This window comes from Mauremys mutica, chromosome 7, assembly GCF_020497125.1.
Source record: "Mauremys mutica isolate MM-2020 ecotype Southern chromosome 7, ASM2049712v1, whole genome shotgun sequence".
NCBI lineage: Eukaryota > Metazoa > Chordata > Testudines > Geoemydidae > Mauremys > Mauremys mutica.
Window position 1 is genome coordinate 55,569,689 of NC_059078.1, and position 22,996 is coordinate 55,592,684.

At 45.0% G+C, this 22,996-nt stretch overlaps 1 protein-coding gene across 7 annotated transcripts in view; it reads right to left on the minus strand.

Moving 5' to 3' along the window:
* Positions 1-829: 829 nt before the first annotated feature.
* The window catches only part of USP54 (ubiquitin specific peptidase 54), a 279,929-nt gene continuing 257,762 nt past the window's right edge, over positions 830-22,996 (minus strand). For 6 of the 7 annotated variants that reach the window (XM_045025077.1, XM_045025075.1, XM_045025074.1 and 3 more), the window contains 5 exons: positions 19,742-21,180; positions 8,107-8,225; positions 5,402-5,539; positions 3,414-3,600; positions 830-2,286 (listed from right to left, as the gene is read on the minus strand). In XM_045025077.1, the coding sequence (XP_044881012.1) occupies positions 1,634-2,286; positions 3,414-3,600; positions 5,402-5,539; positions 8,107-8,225; positions 19,742-21,180 (2,536 nt within the window). In that variant the 3' untranslated portion in view covers positions 830-1,633. The remainder of the gene's footprint in view (positions 2,287-3,413; positions 3,601-5,401; positions 5,540-8,106; positions 8,226-19,741; positions 21,181-22,996) is intronic. The other variant, XM_045025079.1, reaches the window with a different exon arrangement.

Sequence of the window (22,996 nt, forward strand, 5' to 3'; positions counted from 1 at the left end):
AGAAGGGCTGCTGCCTCTATGAAATGGCAGTTGCTGGGTGTAGCCAGAGAAGGAGGAAGGCTCTAACACAAAAATCCAGGCCTGGCCAGGGCCTGTTGCTGACCTCACTGTGTCAGCTTTTTAAATTCCTTTGTGTGAATGTAAGGCCCGGGCAGGTCATCCTGAATTAGACATTGGTTGGACTATTGACAACTAGGTGAGCTCACTCTATGAGACACCATCTGGCTCAGTTGAGCAAGTGACACAGACCGACCATTTCTAGATGACCCTTTTGTAGGAGACTAAAAAGAGCTTGACTATGTACAATACCAATGTGCACATATCCAACATTTTTCTCATCCAGACATCTTAAAATACTTTTCCAGAGAGAAAGGGTATCCCAATTTTACAGGGGAAAGTGAAACGCAGAGGGGCGAAGCAACTAGTCCACAAAGCAAACAAGTGGAATTGGAAGAGTCAGGAACAGAATACTGAATTCCCGACTCAGTCCTCTGCTCTAATTACAAGTGCTTCTTTATAAATGATTTGTTAATAAATTACCATTATTAATTAACTACCTGTATGTATGAGAGACACAAGGTGAGTGAGGTGGAAGAGAAAAGCTTTTGAGCTACACAGAGCTCTTCTTCAGGTCTAGAAAAAGATATTACCTCACTTATCTTGTGTCTCTCATATCTTGGGATCAACACAGTTATAACAACACTGCAAACAACTTTATATGTAGCTTTTATTATTCCAGTTAGAGTATTAAAAAAACACAAATCAAAGCTTTCAGGCAAGTCGCTGAGTAAAACCAAATAAAAAATGAAGATGATTCATACACAGGCAGTTAAATAGAACTATTTCATAGATTTATTTGAAAAATACTTACAAAAGCAAGTATGTTTGACCCTAAAATAGCTAAATTTATTCTGTGTTTACATTGGTGTAATTAAGCGTGCAGCATTAACAGTCGTTTCTGTTTGAAGCATTGTTAGTTTGCCTGAAGGAAGTGGGAAAAGTTCTGGTTTACTCTGGAGCAATGTCTCCCTCCCCCTTCACAGTAGCAACTACAGCTGTGGCCTGTGCTTGAAGTCTCAGCACACTGAATGTTGGGTTTGCCTCACTTACTACCAGTCCTGCCATGTCCAAATTTGCTGGAACCTGGAAAGTGGAACAGTTTTTCCCCCAGTAGAGAACACAAGAGGGAGAGAGAGAAGAAAACAAATGGAAAATAGCATATTGGCTTTGTATGCAATGAATTTAGCAGAACTATGTTTCATGCTTGAGTCCTTTAAAAAGTGGCCCTTTTTGTTAATGGTACATCTTTCTTCAAAATAAATGTGCACCTGTGAGCTTATCCATAGCCAGTGCCCCTTATACCTACTATTGGACTATAGTGCTTACTGTTGAGAGGGGCTGGGATCGGAATAGTCGAGAGCTCCCCCCACAGACAGCAATTCAGGAAAAGAAATACAGTGCAATTAGTTTCCACATACCGTATAGCTACATTTTAAGACAAGACTAGCAGAGCTACTGACTGAAGAGTTAGCTGCCTTGTTATTAACTGCACTTCAGCAACAGCTACAGTTCAGACAGTCTGCTCACAAGGGGGTTTGATCAATGCTGGGAACACATGGAGTGGAATAAGACCTCACCAGCCATTATTCTGCAAGGTGGCAGCAGCAGCTGCTGCTCGGGCCATCATCCTTTGGTGCACCTCAGAAGCAGAAGAAAAAGTCCCATCCACCATGTGCATTGGCACTGTTCTCCGTCCACCAGGCTGGGGAGTAAAGCTGTTCTGACGCCAATCTTCTTCTGGGGGCATATCTACTCTCCTTGGTCCAGGGGCCTTGGTACGCGAGGGAGGCACTGGGCAACCATGAGAGGCACCAGGGTCCCAAGAAAGCCCCTGTGGTACTCTGAAGGTACTGTAGTCTGTGCTAGGACGTGGCCTGCAATTGATGGCATAGGACTCATGCATTTGGCGTTGAGAGGGCTGCTGGAGGAAGCTTTCCTCTAACCCCTTGTCTGGCTGGGCAGTGTATCCCGACTGCAATGTTCGTTTGTCTGGCAGTGTTGCTGTTTGTCTGGCAGTGTGGTTCATCTGCAGCCAATGGCCAGAGATCCTTGATGCTCCACCTCCCATATGCTGGTCAACAAGAGGCCTCTGACCTTGGGAAGAAGAGCATTTCTGTGTGCAAGGGAGACTCCTGTAGCTCAGTGCCACACCTGGGTGGTCTTCACCTTGGAAAGTTTCACCCCGGTCAGGCACAACCAGAAGTTTCTGGACGTTCTTCTGATCTCCTGTGGAGAGCAGTGGGAAGAGTTCAGTCAGTTATATTTTAATTTATTTTCCTCTCAAAACCTCTTTAATTGTGGCCCACAGCTGATATGAATGGGTAAACTGAACCAATCCTATACCAGGGCATTTACTGACCTATGATTCAGAATGAGTGAAAACTAAGCAGCACACTCCTTGCATTCACTTTCCTTCTGCAACTCAACCCACCCCCAGAAAAGAGCTCCAACCTGCCTTTTTGCAGGTGCTGTCACACGCACTAATGGGACACCAGATTTCCTAAACAGTCAGCACTTTTTGTAACATGTTCAAGGTCACCTGAGAAGGAGTCCAACAAGAAAATTAAAGACATATGTTCTAGGGGTTTCCTGATAATTTTCATGGTGGCCTCTCATGCAGGAATTTGTAGCACCAACAGGGATTGTAATTCCAACAGATCTCTCACACACGTGATTTTTGAGGGAATACAGTACTAATAACCAGCTCCTCCTCAGGCAGTCACTTCGCATCCCTTCCACAAACACAGTTAAGTACAAAAAAACTGGGTGAACCTTTGGGTCATCTCTGAGGAATGTGTGCATCATTTATAGCTTCATTTCTTGTAATGTTAAAAACAGTATAATATAGCTAATGACCTAATAGGAATGGTGTGTTAAAAGAACATAAAAACGGCCATACTGGGTCAGACCAAAGGTCCATCTAGCCAGCATTCTGTCTTCCGACAGTGGCCAATGCCAGATGCCCCAGAGGATGCTATAGATGCTATATAAATTAGTAAAAAGAGTTCCATTGGGTTATGCCAGACACTTTTGTTGGCCAGGTACCTCCCTCCTGTGTATATGTAACGAAAATATTACCATAACTATTTAAATAATTAACAGCCATACCTCTAACATAAAGACTGTTCTTTCATGTTATATCCATATAGTACAGCATAATTAAAGCAGTGTAGAAGGGACAGTAAAGAAAAAAAAAGCAATTTATCCTTCCAAATTTCTGAAGGGATTCAGGCAGTTGATAAAACCATCACTATGGCAGACAAGATCCAAAGACCTGTACTTCAGCAACAGCAGGGAAAGAATCACATACAGCATTTCTGATCATGCAGGAGGGTGAAGAGTTCTGTGATTACCTGATGGTCTACGTGCTTTGCCCACCATGCTAGGCATCAGTACATCATGGGACAGGTTCTGCATCTGGGTTGGGTAGTGGTGGGGATCAAAGGGTAACACAGAAGGATCGTGGGGAAAAGGGAGGGAAGTGGAGCTGGAAGAACGGTGCGTGGTTTCCTTTGGCATTTTCCTCACATTTGATGCTTCCTTTTGACAAAATGAGAAAGGAAAGAAACCACAAATGATGATTAAACACAAAGCTGGGTTCAATCAAGCAAACATGGTGGGGATCCAGGAAGGAGAGAGGGATGAGTCACCAGAACAAGTACATGAATCTGTCTGTGAAAGAGAAAGAAATGTAAGGTAACAATACCCACCCAGAAAAACTCTTTGGTAACCTAACAGCTAAGAAAAACCCCCAACATACCTGCTCAGAAAAAAATCATCATCATACTCGCATCTCAGAATAACAGCAGAAACCTTGTGCAAGAAAAACAAATCAATCTGCTCTTTCTGAATCTCCTTTTGAAGGACTGGGCCACAGAAGCCAGGAAAATGTACACTGCTGAAGCCTCTCCCTTGCTAAAAACGCTTTACTACGAGCTAAACAGTGATGTAGGGCACAACTTTCTGATATGGTAGTGGAGTTTGAGCTTTTGCATCAGTGCAAGATTGGGCTAAGGCCCTACCTACAAATGAGAGTTGTACTGGTTTAATTAAATTGATTTGAAAACAAATTTTAGTTAAACTTGTACAACTTGTGTGATTGGACAAGGCCTAAAGCTAAAACTTGAGTTATGCTATAGCATTTACTGTGCTTAACACTGAGTTTGCAACTCAGCCTCTCTCATTCTTATTCTGCTGCTTTCAAACACAGCTAATGCTTTTAAGCTTTCCTTTGAAGAAGTCTAAACATGGCTAGAGAAAAATCAGAACAAAACCAGTACATCACATTACTGCGTACTCTTAAAGTTTCCCCTCCTCAAAGAAATCACCCAGCTAAACACTGACAGCAATCTGTTCCTGCTTTTCTCAGACTTACAGTTCAATAAAAATCCCTGCTTTTCAATTAAATGAATTTGGGGAAACTCTGAAAGGGGAACATTATTTGGTGCAATTAGACCCAGCAACAGCCTTCATTCCATTAATAACCATGTTGACCAAGGGAAAATACTTTCCCTGCCCTTTCAGCAGGAGGGTCAGCAAGCCAACACCCACCTCACCTTACATCCAGTTCCACTAGAATTTGTTCAGAAATGAAATATAGACAGGCATGGTTTAAAAAAGTTAAACAAAAAATGGTGTTAGAGTAACTGAACTTTACTTAATCAGATGAAAGATCATAATCAACTTGAAAAAAAACAACCCTTAACTCCTGCCTGAAAATACTGTACATTTTTCAAGTTTCAGATTTGTTACACCTAACCTGAGAGTACTAACAAAGATGATGGAGAAAAACAGTTTCTCTCTGTTTTTAAGTTGTTTACTTTGTGCAGCACTTTGTGTATAACCACTATTTCTTGAGGAAGGTATGCCTTATAAACACTAACAATGAAGCAAAAATGTCCTTATATATACTGTTAAAGAATTATTTTGTTAAATCACAGCTCATGTTGTTTATGGGGGCTCTATTAAAAACTGGGATTTTTAAGTTATTCAATATCGAAAATAGATAAACTTCAGATTGACTGTGTCCCTTTACCAGGGTTAGCCCTGTTAGCACACATACACAAGCTTTGCTTGGCAAAATTCTAGGTGTGGTGACTCTAAAATCAGACAACTTGGTTGTTGTAAAATGAAAGCTGACTTCTCCATCCAACAGAGAAAAAAGGGAATGATTCACTGGAACAAATGTTCATCCTTCTAAACTGGTATCGATGCTGTTCAGTTGAGTGCCTTTTCTGTTTACTACTTGTAGTGGAGTTGATGAGGGAAAGGAGGAGGAAAAGCAGCCCCCAATTCTATCCCAAGCAGTCATCTCTGCAATGCTGAGGTTCATTTTACTTACAAAACTATGAGAGGAGACCAGAGTCTCTTCCCTGTTTGTGATGACTGTCCCACTGAGACTGCGAGCAATGCGACGGAAATGCTCTGCACTGTACATCTCCTCTTCTGGTTCCCTGCTATGGCCTCTGGCATATGCAACCTGCAGACAACGTTACCACATTCAGAAAGATCTCTCCAGGGAAAACTGCATTGCACAGTGATTCAGGAGAAGAAGTTGATAAGAATATGATGGACTTAGTGAAATACATTAATCCTTCATTTTCTTATTCCTGGGGGAATTCTGCGCCATTGTGCGTGTGCAAAATTAATGTCCCCCACAGATTTCTTTGCTTCCCCACAGAAAAATGACTTTCTGACAGGGAAGCTGCAAGAGCAGTTGTGCACCATAACCCTAGCAGTGCAGGTACATTGTTTCAGGCACCCATAGCAGCTGGCAGACAGGTAAATCATCATGGGGCTGGGGACACCCCAGCCAGTGGCTCCTACCCTGAGCTGGGATCAGCTGCTAGTCCCAGCTGGGCTGGAGGCAGGAAAAGACTGGACTTCCTCTTCCCCTGCAAGGAGTGATTGGGGCTGTGTCAGACCCACCCCAGAAACCCCCCTCAGCTGCAGGAAGCTCAGCATCCTCCCCTGCTTCCTTCCCGCATTGCTCCTGAGCTATGGGGGGAGGGATCACTGTATGGGGGGCTGCTCCACCATCCATCCAGCCCCCATGCATCCGGACCTCCCATACTCAGACACCCCTGCTAAGCCTCACTTGTACATCCAGAACCCCCCTAGTCCTCCATACCTGAACTCCACCCCACTGAACCGCAACCCCTGCATCTGGAGCCCCCCCTGCAACCAGACTCCTTGCCTCCAGATGCCCAGCCCTGCACCGAGGTCCCTGCACTCAAACTCAACCCTGATGCCCCACCCTCTGCACCACTCTGAGCCCCCACATCCAGACCTCCATGCCACTGACCTCCAACTAGCTGCACCCAGACACCCACCCCAAGCCACACTCTCCCAGCACCCGAACCCCCCTGCTGAGACCCCCACATCCAGACCCCTCTGCTGAGCCCCAACCACCTTCACCCGGAAGCCCCTGCAGAGTCCCATTGCTCCTGCACCTGGAACCCCTCCAACGAGCCTCTGTGCATTCAGATCCCCCCAAACCTAGACCCCCCCACTGAGCTGCCTGCATCCAGATTGTCCCACACAGAATCTTCTCACTCCACACCTGGATCCCCCCCACTGAGACCCTACACATTTGGATCCTGCCTGGTTGAGCCTGCCTGCCCTACACCTGGTGCGCCTGGTGAAGAGGGGCAGGGCCCCGGGGTATTTCTGGGGCAGACCCAGGCTTTGTGCTGTGTCAGGGTTGGGTGCAGCCTCACTGCTGAGTCCTGGGGGTGGGGAGCTGCAGGGTGATTTCCCACATTCATGCAGCCAGTGGCCTGTGCTCCCCACTGCCATGCTGGAGCTTCTGCATTTATTTATTGACAAATAAAACTTGCAGAATTTAAAAATATTGTACACAGAATTTTTAAATTTTTGGCGCAGAATGCCCTCAGCCTCAGGAGTATTTTCTGAAGTCTCTCATTCAAGTCTAACCCAAGAGCATAAAGCAATTGAGTCTAAGTATCATTAATAAAAATAGTATTCTCATGATCAGTTTTTCATCTTATTATGTACATTGGCATACATGTTTAACTGAGATTCTATATCTTATAATTTCTTAAAGACAGTATTTAAAGCCTTAATGGGATGAGTCTACCCAAGGGACTGCTTGCTGCTTTGTGCTCCATTATAGCAGCTGAGATAAGCAGGGTTGGAATTGATGACTCTCTCAAAATATAATCTGAAGAGTGTGGAAGCCTTCTCACAACTCTTCTCACTATGATTATTTGCTTCCTTCCATCTCTGGTGGTGACTAGCAAGTGGTTTATTCTATGTTGGAGTGGGAAATGTTGGTTCTTTTTACCTCTTTCCTTCTGCTCTCAGCTTGATAAGCAGGTTCCTCTATGTGCAAAAACTGCATTTTCAGTCTTTTTTTTTTTTAGGTGCCCAGACACTTTCAGATATAGGTACCAAAATATTACAGCTAATTATTTAACTGGCTTCTCTTAGAAAAGCTGTAGAATATGAAAACTGAGCAGTATTCAAGTGAGTTAGAACATGTGCTCTGAAGGTTCTGGAAACAGCAGCACAAGACAAATTGTAGTGCAGGTACTGCTACCTTCTCTTACTCAGAGTGGACCAAGGAGCATTAGAGGTCAGCTATTATTTGTACATTATACTATGTTAAACCCTCTACTTTCAGAACATGCAAGATGACATAATCCAATAAAGGAGACAGTGTCAAAGCATTTGATATAATATGAAGAGGCAGTTCCTAGGAGTTAGCAATGAAAAATATGTCAGGTCATCCAGCCTATCTCCTTGCAATGCAAAATGGTTCCCTACAGTCCATTATAGTATAATCAGAGGTACTAACTCTGAAACTGTGAGGCCACATATCCCTGAAGAAGTCACCATTTAGAGTGTATCACTGACCCCAAGTCACCCACTTTCTTAGTGCTCAATCCCAAGTAGGACTACATAAAATTATTTCTTTAAAGTTCAATATGAGTGTCCCCACTGCCTCTCATATGGAATTTTTTCACTTTTCTTGCTGCTGAAATGTCCAATTCCCCCACAACCACACAACCTTCTAGGTGCTACCTTGGAGACAGGAGAGACGATGGCTCCATAGAGATTGTGCTCAATCTCTGCTGTTGGCGTTTTTGAGACACCCATGCCGGCTACAGTGTGAAGCTTCCTCACAGTTATGTTTGCAGAGACTGTGGAGGGAAATAAAGAAGTTAGATTAAACTCAAGATCGGACTCTGCACCTGTGGAACATGATTAGTTATCTCAGCCCTGGCTCAAACAGAAAGTGAATATCTATATACATAAATTAAGGTTACTTACCAGTAATCAGAGTTCTTTGAGACAAGCCCCTGCACATCCACACTTACAGGATCAAAGTGCCTGATCACAAGATCTCAGAATCTTTAGTGAAGAGTGTCCATTGGGGCTACTCATTCCCCTTCCTTTGCCCTTGTGCAGGGTTCTACAGGTTTAAAAAGAGTAGCAGTTCCAATCGCTCTTCAGTTCCTTCTGCTAATTCAGGAATTGTGAAACTAAGGTCCCAAAGAAATGGGGAAGGTGAGTGAAGGAGTATGAACATGCAGAGACTCATCTCAAAGAACTCCTGTTACTAGTAAGTAACCTTCATTTTTTCAAATGGTGTCTGCACATTCTTATTTGTGGGAGTTTAGCGAGCAGTACCAGCTCAAGAAAGGAGGACTGAAGAGTTCTAGATTAACAAGGACTGCAAAATTGCCAAAAATGAGTGTCACGTCATGACACATTAGAGGGAACTGGGATTGTTTAGTCTGCAGAAGAGAAGAATGAGGGGGGATTTGATAGCTGCTTTCAACTACCTGAAAGGGGGTTCCAAAGAGGATGGATCTAGACTGTTCTCAGTGGTAGAAGATGACAGAACAAGGAGTAATGGTCTCAAGTTGCAGAGGGGGAGGTTTAGGTTGGACATTAGGAAAAACTTTTTCACTAGTAGGGTGGTGAAGAACTGGAATCAGGGCCGGCTCTAGAGCCCAGCGGGGCAAGCACCCGCCTGGGGCGGCCCTTTCCCGGGGGGGCGGCAGGCTGGGCCAGCGGACCTGCCGCAGTCATGCCTGCGGGAGGTTCACCGGAGCCCCGGGAGCAGCGGACCTGCCGCAGGCATGACTGCGGAGGGGACGCTGGTCCCGCGGCTCGGCTGGACCTTCCGCAGGCATGCCTGCAGCAGCTCAACCGGAGCCGCCGGACCAGCGAACCGCCCGCAGCTGCGGGAGGTCCAGCCGAGCCGCGCGACCAGCGGACCCTCCGCAGTCATGCCCGCGGGAGGTCCGCTGCTCCCGCGGCTCGGGGGCGCCTCCCGGGCATGACTGCTTGGGGCGGCCAAATTTGTAGAGCCGCCCCTGACTGGAATGGGTTACCTAGGGAGGTGGTGGAATCTCCTTCCTTAGAGGTTTTTAAGGTCAGGCTTTACAAAGCCCTGGCTGGGATGATTTACTTGGATTTGGTCCTGCTTTGAGCAGGGGGTTGGACTAGATGACCTCCTGAGGTCCCTTCCAATCCTGAGATTCTATGATTCTATGAGTGACTACAACCTTTTACTCTCCCCAAACAGGAAGTCCAATTGAAAAAAGACACCTGAAAGACATATGTAGAGCTTCAAGTAACAGCCTTCCAAACTGACTAAGATCACACAAAGACAAGCTATGGAAACAACATTAGGCTTAGCTGAGGCCTGGTCTACACTGGGGTGGGGGGGTGGTCGACCTTAGATATGCAACTTCAGCTGCAAGAAAAGCATAGCTGAAGTCAACGCATCTTGGGTCAACTTACCTCGCGTCCTCACGATGTGGGGTCGACTGCCGCCGCTCCCCAGTCAACTCCGCTTCCGCCTCTCACCGCGGTGGAGTACAGGAGTCGACGGCAGAGCAATCGGGGATTAATTTATCGCATCTACACTAAACACAATAAATCAGTCCCCGATAGATTGATCACTACCCGCCGATCCAGGGGGTAGTGTAAACATTCCCTGAGTATATTTTAATACCTTTAGGTGGCTGAACACCAGTCTTGTCATAAGAATGGTCATACATAAACTGATGCATTCGGGCAATCTTTGAGCTTTGATGGAAAGATCCCCAGTCCCATCTGTTAGTTAAGCATAGTATACACCACATTAATAGGTACGGTATTAATAAAAGAACACTATATAGATTGGTGTTGGGAAGTTATGTTAAATGAATTTATTATGCTCTTCCCAAAATTCTGTTTACTCATTTCAAGCAACGCACAATTACTTTGCAAAGCTGAAGTCAGCTTTAGCATTAGAACAGCGTTTCTCAAACTGGGGTCTGCGGACTGCTGGGGGTCTGTGGGCCCCACTGATCAACTCCTCCCCCTCTCTCCCAGAGCCTCCTGCACGCCAGGGAACAGCTGTTTCCCAGCATGCAGGAAGTGCTGGGAGGAAGGGGGAGGAGGGAGGATGGGGCGGAATTATGTCTGGGGCTGTCAGCCCTGCTGATCAACTCCTCCCCCTCTCTCCTGCACACCAGGGAACAGCTGTTCAGTGGCATGCAGGAGACGCTGGGAGTGAGGGGGAAGAGCGGGGACGGGGCATGTTTGGGAGAGGAAAGAGGCAGGGAAGAGGAGGGACAGGGGTGAAGTGGGGGCGGAAAGAGGTGGGTTGGGGTAGGGCATGGGGGGGGGAGGGGTGGAGTGGAGAGGGGGCAGCACCTGGGAATGAGCAGGGAAGTTTGGGGGGTCCGTGAAAATTTTTAAATCGAAATGGGAGTCCTTGGGTTATTAAAGTTTGAGAACCGCTGCATTAGAAAATAGGAGACTTGTTCAAAGCATTTATGCATCTTTTACTTTGGCCAAGTACAGACAGGGAATACTTTCATAGCTCATCAACACTAGATATGGGAAATTATAGACAAGTACCAAGGACAAAGCTGGCACAAACTAGTGGGTTAAACTAAAATTGTGTGTGTAAAGAGTTTAACCTGTAAAATCATACTATAAATACTACTAGCTGAAATACATATCTTTGAAGTACACCTTCTGCACAAAGTGAACATGCTGCAAGAATTTGCTCCACAGAAGGAGGAGTATTTATGTTTCCTTTTTGTACTGCACTGTTGTTTCTTAAACCAATAAATTTGGCTAAGCTTGGTTATTTGATCTCTTGAACATTTTAAAGAAAAAGCCATGAGTGTAGTCAAACAATTGGCTACATCTTTTAGTAATTACGTCCCATATGCCCTTAGTTTTGGGAGGACCCTTGAAAATGCAATCATTGTCTAAGAGGACCAAATCTAAGATCCATGAATATCCAAAGTATGGAATCAGAGTTCCTGGATGTGAATTAAGCTTAGGAAAGTAATGGCCTGAGTAGGATGGACACAGGAGACCATCATAGTCAGGATTAAGGGAGAGTATGCAGCAGATACTTACTTTTCTGAATAGAATATGGTGTATGGACAATTAGTCCTTTAGACCTGAATCTTGATTATTCTCTGGGCTGGAAGGAAGAAAATATGCATGGAGCAGCTCAAATATACCTGTCTCACCATCCAGGGGCGGCTCCAGGCCCCAGCACGCCAAGCGCGTGCTTGGGGCGGCATGCCGCGAGGGGTGCTCTGCCAGTCTCCAGGAGGGCGGTAGGCGGCTCCGGTGGACCTCCCGCAGGCATCCCTGGGAGGGTCCGCTGGTCCCGCGGCTTCGGTGGAGCATCCGCAGGCACGTCTGCAGGAGGTCCACCGGAGCCGCGGGACTGGCGACCGGCAGAGTGTCCCCCGCGGCATGCCGCTGTGCTTGGGGTGGCGAAATGGCTAGAGCTACCCCTGTCACCACCGCACCCTCAGCAATGGAAAATCCAGTCTCCTTTGCCCTGGCCATTGTGGCAAAGCAACTACCACAAGCAGCCCCAATGGTATACAGAGCAACCACCTCATTAATTTGGTTATTGGAGAGTGAGCAAAAATTGATGACCTGTGCCCCAGAGAGTGGAAAGCTCACACAACAACAAAAATGCACCTTAAGATAGTCCAAGTTAAAAGCAAGGGAGCGCTGTCCCAAGTCCACTTCATTTTGTGTTGTTCTGATGAATTTTTTCCAGTTAATTGTTAGTTGTGCTTGGTCAAAACCCTTCTGTTCTCCAATTCCTTATCTGCCAGGGAAAGATGGCCGCTGCATTCTCAAAAAAAGGGCAACTTCTTGACCCAGCTGGCTAGATCAAGCCGTCATTTGTCAATTGCTGTAATACATTAGTGAGGTGTTGTCCATCAGAACTGGGACAGATTTGGATTTAATCACAGGGTTTAGCTCCAATAAACTGATGTGGAGCCTGACGTCCTGGAGAGTGTGAAAAACAAGTTGAGTATCACTGCAAATGATAAGGGAGCTCTTTTGTCTTTCACAGGTAAGCATCTTGTATGTCCTGAGACGTTGTGGCTGAGGTGCTCATTGCATCAAGAAGGTGCACTGGTAAGGAATCTGTACTCATGCAGGGAAGTTGCAGGTTTGGAGTCTAAGGAGGGCTCCAATGACCCCACCTTTTGTGGAGGGATGAAAGGAAACTATTTATAGCAAATTCCAAGGACTGGAACAACATGCATGTTTCCTGAGGACCAAACTCTAGCTATATACATGGATTCCCTAACATCTGAGAAAAATAATTAGGATAGTCAGGCAACTGGTGAAAACCCTTTGTGCCACAGAGAGGCCAAAGCCATGTATGGTACAGCTTTATTGGTAGTGCCCTCTCACTGAGGCTCTCAAGTGCCAAGCACAACTGCTCCATGAAAACAAAAGAAGTGCTCAGTAAAGGCAAAGCATGAAAGCTCTCAGATGTGTCTGGCCCAAAGGAAAGGCTCAGAATCACAGGCATAGCAACAGTGGCACTAGCCAATTCCAGACTCTAGACTGGCGCTAACAAAGTCCTCGTGCTGCTCCCAAGGATTCCTTACATAAGTGCTCCCTCCATACCAGAGCCACTCTGGAACGGGATGCTAAAGAGTCCCCCAATTTTGAATTGGAAGCTAGTTGTAGCAGCAATTTGGTAATCCAGAGAGTCACCAAAAGCCAGATGCCTTGTGAGGTGTCATTTAAAAACTCATAATTTGCTGATCAGTAATATCATGGCAAAATAGATGTAGCAGCGTTATATGTGACGTTATAAACATAAGCTGAGATCATGACTAAAAGTATGTTTTCCAGGGAAGTTTGGGGAATGGCCAAACCAGTTCCTCAGAGACAAAGGGCAAGCTGACACCTAAGCCAGCTGTAAACAAGGCAGATGGGCCATTACCTGCTAAGTGGCCATTCTTTGGCAGGAAAGAGGTAGGAGCAAAAACCCACATTTTAGCAAAAAAACAGCATGAAGTTTCCTTTCACACAGACTGCCTATCACCTTACTCCCAGCTGGAAGTAAGGAATGCTTTTCAAAGGAGGGACAGGACTATAAAAAGACGGGGCAGACACCCCAAGGCATCCCCTCCTCCTCCTTCTCTATCCATTGATTTACTGCATGAGAATGGACCTAAGCTATGTCTACATGAGCCCTTTTGTTGGTATAACTTATGTCACTCAGGGGCGTGAAAAAACACACCCCTGAGCAACATAAGTTACACTGACAGAAGCGCTGGTGTGGACAGTGCTATGGTGTGGATGCTTGGCTGGAGCGGCTTCCGCTGCTTGTTGGGGGTGGTTTAATTATGTTGATGGGAGAGCTTTCTCCTGTCAGCATAGAGTAGCCACAAGGGAGATCTTACAGTGGCACAGCTGCATTAGTAGAGCTGTACCATTGTAGAAGCAGCAAAGAATCCTGTGGCACCTTATAGACTAACAGACGTTTTGCAGCATGAGCTTTCGTGGGTGAATACCCACTTCTTCGGATGCAAGCAGTGGAAATTTCCAGGGGCAGGTGTATATATAAGCAAGCAAGAAGCAAGCTAGAGATAACGAGGTTAGATCAATCAGGGAGGATGAGGCCCTGTTCCAGCAGCTGAGGTGTGAAAACCAAGGGAGGAGAAACTGGTTCTGTAATTGGCAAGCCATTCACAGTCTTTGTTTAGTCCTGAGCTGATGGTGTTAAATTTGCAGATGAACTGGAGCTCAGCAGTTTCTCTTTGAAGTCTGGTCCTAAAGTTTTTTTGCTGTAGGATGGCCACCTTAAAATCTGCTATTGTGTGGCCAGGGAGGTTGAAGTGTTCTCCTACAGGTTTTTGTATATTGCCATTCCTAATGTCTGATTTGTGTCCATTTATCCTTTTCCTTAGAGACTGTCCAGTTTGGCCGATGTACATAGCAGAGGGGCATTGCTGGCATATGATGGCATATATTACATTGGTGGACGTGCAGGTGAATGAACCGGTGATGGTGTGGCTGATCTGGTTAGGTCCTGTGATGGTGTTGCTGATGGTGTGCTGTTGCTGATGGTGTGGCTGATCTGGTTAGGTCCTGTGATGGTGTTGTGATGGACTAAAGGTAAAAAATCCACTGCTATCTACATACTACACAGACCACAGTGAGAGATTATGCCGTACTCTATCTAAGAAACTGAGGAACCACCTGATCAGCATCCTATACAGCAAACAGGAAAACATCAAAAAAGAGCTTTCCAACCTAGAGACTCTCATCAATAACCCAACTTCCATACAAACGGACTTCACTAAAATAAGACAGGAGATCTACATTACTCACTTCACCTCTCTAAAAAGGAAAAAGGACTGTAAGCTGTCTAAACTCCTACCTGCCACATGGGGCCACAACCGTGATACCCCTAACCCACCCAGCAATATCGTCAATCTATCCAGCCACACACTCAGCCCAGAAGAACAGTCTGTCCTATCTCGGGGACTCTCTTTCTGCCCTGCCACCCCCACCAACATGATACAGTTCTGCGGCGATCTTCTAGCCTACTTTCGCCGTCTCCGACTCAAAGAATACTTCCAGGACAACACTGAACAGCGCACTGATACACAGTTACCCTCCCAGCAACAGCACAAGAAGAAGAACTCCACATGGACTCCTCCTGAGGGTCGAAATGACAGTCTGGACCTATACATTGAATGCTTCCGCCGACGTGCACAGGCAGAAATTGTGGAAAAACAACATTGCTTGCCTCACAACCTAAGTCGTGCAGAACGCAATGCCATCCACATCCTCAGAAACCATCCTGACATTATAATCAAAGAGGCTGATAAAGGAGGTGCTGTTGTCATCATGAACAGGTCTGACTACCAAAAGGAGGCCGCCAGACAACTCTCCAATACCAAATTTTACAGGCTACTTCCCTCAGATCCCACTGAGGAATACACTAAGAAACTGCACCATCTACTCAGGACACTCCCTACACTAACACTGGAACAAATCAACATACCCTTAGAACCCTGACCAGGGTTATTCTATCTACTACCCAAGATCCACAAACCCGGAAATCCTGGACGCCCCATCATCTCTGGCATTGGAACTCTCACTGAAGGACTGTCTGGATATGTAGACTCTCTACTCAGACCCTATGTTACCAGCACTCCCAGCTATCTCCGTGACACCACTGATTTCCTGAGGAAACTACAATGCATTGGTGACCTTCCAGAAAACACCATCCTAGCCACCATGGATGTAGAGGCTCTCTAAACAAACATCCCACACACTGATGGAATACAAGCTGTCAGGAACAGTATCCCTGATGATGCCACAGCACAACTGGTTGCTGAGCTCTGTGCCTTTATCCTCACACACAACTATTTCAAATTTAATGACAATATATATCTCCAGATCAGTGGCACCGCTATGGGCACCCGCATGGCCCCACAATATGCCAATATTTTTATGGCCGACTTGGAACAACGCTTCCTCAGCTCCCGTCCACTCACGCCCCTTCTCTACCTACGCTACATTGATGACATCTTCATCATCTGGACCCATGGGAAGGAGACTCTGGAAAAATTCCACCATGATTTCAACAGCTTCCACCCCTCCATCAACCTCAGCCTGGACCTATCTACACGGGAGGTCCACTTCCTAGACACCACGGTGCAAATAAGTGGTGGTCACATTAACACCACCCTATACCGAAAACCTACCGACCGCTATGCCTACCTTCATGCCTCCAGCTTCCGGGCACACCACAAGATCCATTGTCTACAGCCAAGCACTGAGGTACAACCGTATCTGCTCTAACCCCGCAGACAGAGACCAACACCTAGAAAATCTCCACCAAGCATTCTCAAGACTACAGTACCCACACGAGGAAATAAGGAAACAGATCAACAGAGCCAGATGTGTACCCAGAAGCCTCCTACTGCAAGACAAACCCAAGAAAGAAACCAACAGGACTCCACTGGCCATCACATACAGTCCCCAGCTCAAACCCCTCCAACGCATCATCAGGGATCTACAACCCATCCTGGACAATGATCCCACACTTTCACAGGCCTTGGGTGGCAGGCCAGTCCTCGCCCACAGACAACCTGCCAACCTGAAGCATATTCTCACCAGCAACTGCACACCGCACCATAGCAACTCTAGCTCAGGAACCAATCCATGCAACAAACCTCGATGCCAACTCTGCCCACATATCTACACCAGCAACACCATCACAGGACCTAACCAGATCAGCCACACCATCACCGGTTCATTCACCTGCATGTCCACCAATGTAATATATGCCATCATATGCCAGCAATGCCCCTCTGCTATGTACATCGGCCAAACTGGACAGTCTCTAAGGAAAAGGATAAATGGACACAAATCAGACATTAGGAATGGCAATATACAAAAACCTGTAGGAGAACACTTCAACCTCCCTGGCCACACAATAGCAGATTTTAAGGTGGCCATCCTACAGCAAAAAAACTTTAGGACCAGACTTCAAAGAGAAACTGCTGAGCTCCAGTTCATCTGCAAATTTAACACCATCAGCTCAGGACTAAACAAAGACTGTGAATGGCTTGCCAATTACAGAACCAGTTTCTCCTCCCTTGGTTTTCACACCTCAGCTGCTGGAACAGGGCCTCATCCTCCCTGATTGATCTAACCTCGTTATCTCTAGCTTGCTTCTTGCTTGCTTATATATACACCTGCCCCTGGAAATTTCCACTGCTTGCATCCGAAGAAGTGGGTATTCACCCACGAAAGCTCATGCTGCAAAACGTCTGTTAGTCTATAAGGTGCCACAGGATTCTTTGCTGCTTCTACAGAACCAGACTAACATGGCTACCCCTCTGATACTTGGTACCATTGTAAGCTCTCTAGTGTAGACATGGCCAAAGGAAGCAGCCATTAAACAGAATCATAGAATATCAGGGTTGGAAGGGACCTCAGGAGGTCATTAGTCCAACCCCCTGCTCAAAGCAGGACCAATCCTCAGACAGAATTTTGCCCCAGATCCCTAAATGGCCCCCTCAAGGATTGAACTCACAACCCTGGGTTTAGCAGGCCAATGCTCAAACCATTGAGCTATTCTAAGAAATTTGGCCAGTAAGATTGTTGAGAGCATGTGGTGAGAAAAACTTTGCTTTGAATTTAACATAGTTTGTTAAGTTAGGCACTAGTTGTATTTTATCTTTATTTTTCTTGTAACCATTTCTGACTTTTATGCCGCATTACTTGTATTCACTTAAAATCTCTCTGTTTGTAGTTAATAAATATGTTTTATTTAATCCAGTGTGTTTAAACTGAAGTGTCTGGGAAACTCCATGTGGGGTAAAAAGTGTACATATATCTATTAAAGAAATACAGATTTTATATGAATTTGTACTGTCTAGGAGAGGCCTAGGCAGTACAGAACCTATATTTCTGGTCAAAAACCTAAGACTTGGAGAGTGCTGGGGTCACCCTGCAGTATAACCCAGGCTGGTAAGAGACAAAGTGTGGCTGGCTGGCTGCAGCACATACAGAGATATAGCTAAGAGTGACTTGCATGGTGGAGGCTGTTTGTGAGCAGTCCAGACTGGAGGCTACAACAGCAAAGCCATGTAAAGGGCACCCCAGGTTAGAGGGGAGGAGTGACACAGTTACTTATTAGAATGGATTGTACCCTAGGTATGTTACAGTGGCCAGACCCCAAATTAGGATGAGATTCTGGTCCTTTTGAAAACTGCAGTTGACAGCACTAGACTTCATCAATCCAGAGAGTTTGGTTCCAATTATGCTAAGCTCACAGTCAATGGTGTCCTACCCTAGGCACTGAAATTGGTCAAACTGATCAATCCGCAGACCTCAGTGCCACTCATATGTAACATGAACACTTTAGCAAGTGATTTTCCAGTATCAGTGGTGCTGAACCATTAGTCAATTCAGATGGATCCAGGAACTTCACGCTAAGAGCAGAATCAATGATGCCAGGTCCTCAGAACCAGACTAGATCAAGGCATCGAGGTCTGGGGTGCTCAGTGCAGATCACGGTGGGCACTTAACCACTTTTTTAAGTGGTTTCCAAGAGGTGAAGGTGGCAGGTCCTCAGCACTGGACTTAGTCAAACTTGGAAAGATCTGGGGAAACTGAACTACTTTATCAAGTGGTTCTCCAGAGTTAACAGTGCTGGATCCTTACAACAGGATTTTGTCAACCAAGATTGATCCAAGGACTTTCATTCCACTTGTACCAGGCACAGAACCATTCTGGTGAGGGGTATCTCCAGACTTGATGCTGGATTTCCAGATAGACAGATTTAGTCAACAAGGCCTGAAAAGTCTCTGTCAGATGAGGTCTCTCTCTCATTTTTACAGGTCCAGCCAACACCTGTGTCAGATTGTCATCCTTCTCTCCACTTCTTTTTCTTCTCTTTCTTAAGAAAAGCTGATTACCTAACTGATAAACTACAAAAATAAAAAAATATAGTCCCTGAAGGGCAGAAGAAAAAAAACCACATTGAGCGATACATCGAGGACACTGCATGCAATCTGAGCTCATTGGACCTTTGGAGATTAGAAGGAAGTGAAGGGTGGTTGGGATCACTCCCCTTTTTACACCCTTGAAACCCTACCTAGGGAAGGAAGAGTAAGTGGCTCAAATGGACATTGCTCACTAGAAGATTCCAAGAGCTTGAGACACAGATGCTGTGATCCCACAAGTAGGAATGTGCAGAGGGTACTTGGAGGAAAAAAAGGTATAAAATATGAACAATCAACATTTTTGTATGACTCTTTTATATCCATTGATACAAATTCTATGGTGTGAAATTTTTAGTCAATAACCATTCTTTCGTGAATGGTTTTAACCAGATGTGATGTATTAAGCAACACAAATATAATACATAAGCAACACAAATATAATACTCGAGGGTGTAGACACTTTGCATTCTTGCCTACTTTAGGTGCATTAATATGGCACATTACAAAGCATGACAGAAATCTGTCCCTCCTTCATCCTGATTTGCCATATAGTGCAAATCTGAACTCTTCTCATTCAAGCCAAGGTTTTGTATACACACAAACCTCCACTGTTTTAACTAAAGGTATGTTTTTAAACAAATGTAGTTAAATAGGTGCAAGTTTCTCTGCAGATACTCTTATTTCAGTTTAAAAGGGAATTATTTTAAGTAACATAAAGCAAAATAAGCCATTCTCAAAGTGAAATAAGAATGTCTGCACACAAACACGCACCTGTTTCAGTAAATCCGTTTAAAAACACACCTTTAGTTAAACTGGTGGAAGTCTGTGTATAGGCAAGGTCCAAGTCTTGCTTGGGGATTAAACATTACACAGATGTAACACAGTTGCAGAATTCTCACCTGGCTTGCTCAATGGGTGCCTGGAATTGTCCAGTCTTCCCAACACAGGCCTACCAGCTAGGCTAGCCTGATAGAGGGACTCCAACTCAGAGATCTCCTGCTCTGTGTCTTGATTCCACTGTGGGTGAAACTGAACTGGGGTCCCATTCAGGTCATCTCTGACTGTTCTGTGATCAGAAAGGGGTGGATTTCTCCCTGCCACAGGTAGCCATTCTGTATTTTTACAGTCCAGTTGAGAACTGTAATACCTGGTGACATTGTCCACCCAGCGGTCCACAGGCATAGAAGCACCCATGCCAGTGGCAGTTCCATCATCCACCTGTCTCACACCTCCCTCATGAGTGTGCCTTTCCTGGGAGAGTGCAGGCTCAGCTACATTCTGTCCACCTCTTCTACACTGGTCTTCACTATGCGATCCAGGACTCTTAGAGGTAATGAGTTGAGTGCTAAAACCCTCCATGGAAGCAAACCCATCCCTAACATCTAAGGATGAATGCAACTTTTCGGAAGACTGGGTTCTGTTTTCTTGACTTTGAGGAATTAATTGCCTGTAGCCTGAGGTTGAAGAATTGGTGAATGACTCCCGTATCAGCCTTGTAGACTTCTCATCCTGACAGACTGCAGCAGTCCACCCTTTCTCATGTGCACCTTCTTTCTGGGAGACCCCATGCAGTCTCTGAAACTGCTCTGCCAGGGAACGAACATGCCCCTTTGAGCTATGGGTCTTAGATTTGCAAGTCTCCATGTTGCTGAAGTCATCCTGTGGGAGCAGTAAAGTTTCATGGCTGTTTGTTCTAGGGTACTTGTTTGCTGTTTGTAAGGGAACCAGGGGGCACTGAAGTGACAGGGATGAAGCAGCAGAGATCATGGAATGATAGCCCCCTACCTGATCAATGCTAGTGGGCACTGGAGAGTTTGACAGACTGAAGCAAGGACTATGCAGACTGCTTTTATTGGGAGATGATGCTTGCGCTGGATGGGAACAGGGGACTAGTGTAGGCAAAGACCCAGAGTTGACTGTATTAAATTTAATTTTGTGCTGAGGTGTGAGAACAGCTGTAATGTCATGGACTTCTTCTAACTTGCTGCTGCAGCCCCTATGGTCTTTCAGCCCTTTGGCAGGGGCCCCATCAAGCTTCATAACATGGTGGGCATCATTCTCAGTCTTTGCGGATCTCTCAGCCAACCCACGCCCATACGGAAAAGAGAGAGCTTGGCCATCGAAATTAGCAGAAGCAGCCCAGAAGTTAGGAAAGGTCCTATTTGGAGGACTGCTTGCAGGAACGGGTAGGGAGGAAGACTCTGGATATAATGATGAGTGCACTTCATGGCAGGAAGCAGGTGGGTTGAAGAAAGAACTGGACCCGAATTCCACTTCTCTGTTGGGTTCCAGTGATACCTCCCGGCTCAGCAGTACTTGGAGCGGGCCAGTCTGTTCACTAAAATACACAGAAATGGTAACTAATTATTAGTAACACTCTTCTTTTTTTGAATTATCCCTAAGGTGTAGAACTTGCTCCCCCTTAACATCCACTTCAATCCACTTCTCTTTGCACAAACACAAATTAAAAACTTCCCACCCAAAATAATTGCTTTTGTTAATTTGACATCTCCATTTTATTTCCTCAACTTTTTTTTTATTGTAACAATCTATTTTATTCATTTCAAATTTTAAAAGTTATTTTTATTATAAGATTTTACTGTTATATTTTTACAAATATTGTACAGCACACTGAACACTTTGGCTAGGGGCTTGTGTGTGTGTATGTGTGTGTACATTATAAAGATAAATAATAAAAATAAATTTTAAATTAAGTATTACAAGTTCCCCTCCATTATTACAAGTTCCCCTCCAAAATCAGCATCTCCAGGAGATTTCTACAAACCATACAAGAGAATCATTATGTTTATGATCTTAACATAAACAGGCAACATTCCACTCAGGTTCTCTTTCCTAAAGTAATGGGAAATAACTTTGGGAAGGAAAGGAATAGAATAGAATGCAATACATTTCCCTCAGTTTCCTTCCCCTCATTTTTCCCCCCAGCTTTGAGTAATTTATCCAATACATTAAAGGAAGCATTTAAAAGCATTACAAACTGTGCATACATGTCTTGCATAAAATATAAACTGTGCATGTTCTTGGGTCACTTTGTATTTCTTCTGCATTAATTAGCATTATAATATGCAACCAGAAAGTCACATGAGTCAGTGATATGAATAAAAACAGAGGACTGGAAACAACTCTGATAGACAGCTATAGCTCAGGTAGCTGTCAAACTGAAAACTACTTCTGCTGCTTAAAGCCGCACTTAGTGTTGGTTAGAATAATGCTCTAACCTTAATCTGGATATTCAGAATGACAACGCTGTACAGCTAAACACTGGTGCATAGTTAGGATAATTATTTCCTACAGGGACAAAAAAAGACTATTGTGTGACTTCAATCCTACCAGTTTGTCTCCTCATGCAGATCTAGAAATCAAAGCTACCATCATGCAGAAGATCCAACTGAGCATTCATGGGGGAGTATGATCTTAGGTTTGAGTAATAATAAACTTTGTGCTGTTTATAATGCTGATGTATATCAAAATAAAGGCACAAAAATCAAGACACAAGCAGACATGTCTCACTGACTGCAGAGTTAAAACTCACTGCAGTAGTAACTTATTGTACAAAATCATATTTTTCTGATAGGGCTGTTCCTTTGGCAGGAATGGGCACTTATGCAATATATTTGAGTTTGATGTGTAGAAAGATATGTTTAAAGGTATAATGCTTTAAAAAAAAAACAACTGCCAGCACCCGACGACAGGTTTCGGTGTTTCTCCTACAACTGAGGGCATTGTGGACCTCTAATTAGCACAGGGATCTGCTTTCTTTGTACATAATTCAACAGCTTCAAGAACAGAATGGAACCCTGAATTATAGTCTTTTCAGGTATGGATTTCAGCACTTATCTCCCTGCAGTGTTTTAAAAAAGGGACGCTCACATGAGATTTCACCTAGGCATTTGGTCGCTCAGCATGTAGTGGGGGAAGTGGAAGAAGGAAAGAAATAGGTGGAGAAGCTGCCAGGAAGCTGGGCAAGGAGGATTCTAGAGGTGGTAGGGGATTGCAGGCAGAAAAGGGTAGAATGGTGTTACAATAGGGAACTAGGATGGGCTGAATAAGATGTGGGAGCAGAGAATCAAATGGAGTACACAGAATGGAGGAGAAAAGTAGAAAAGAAAGTGTCCTGCTGAGGAATCTGGAGA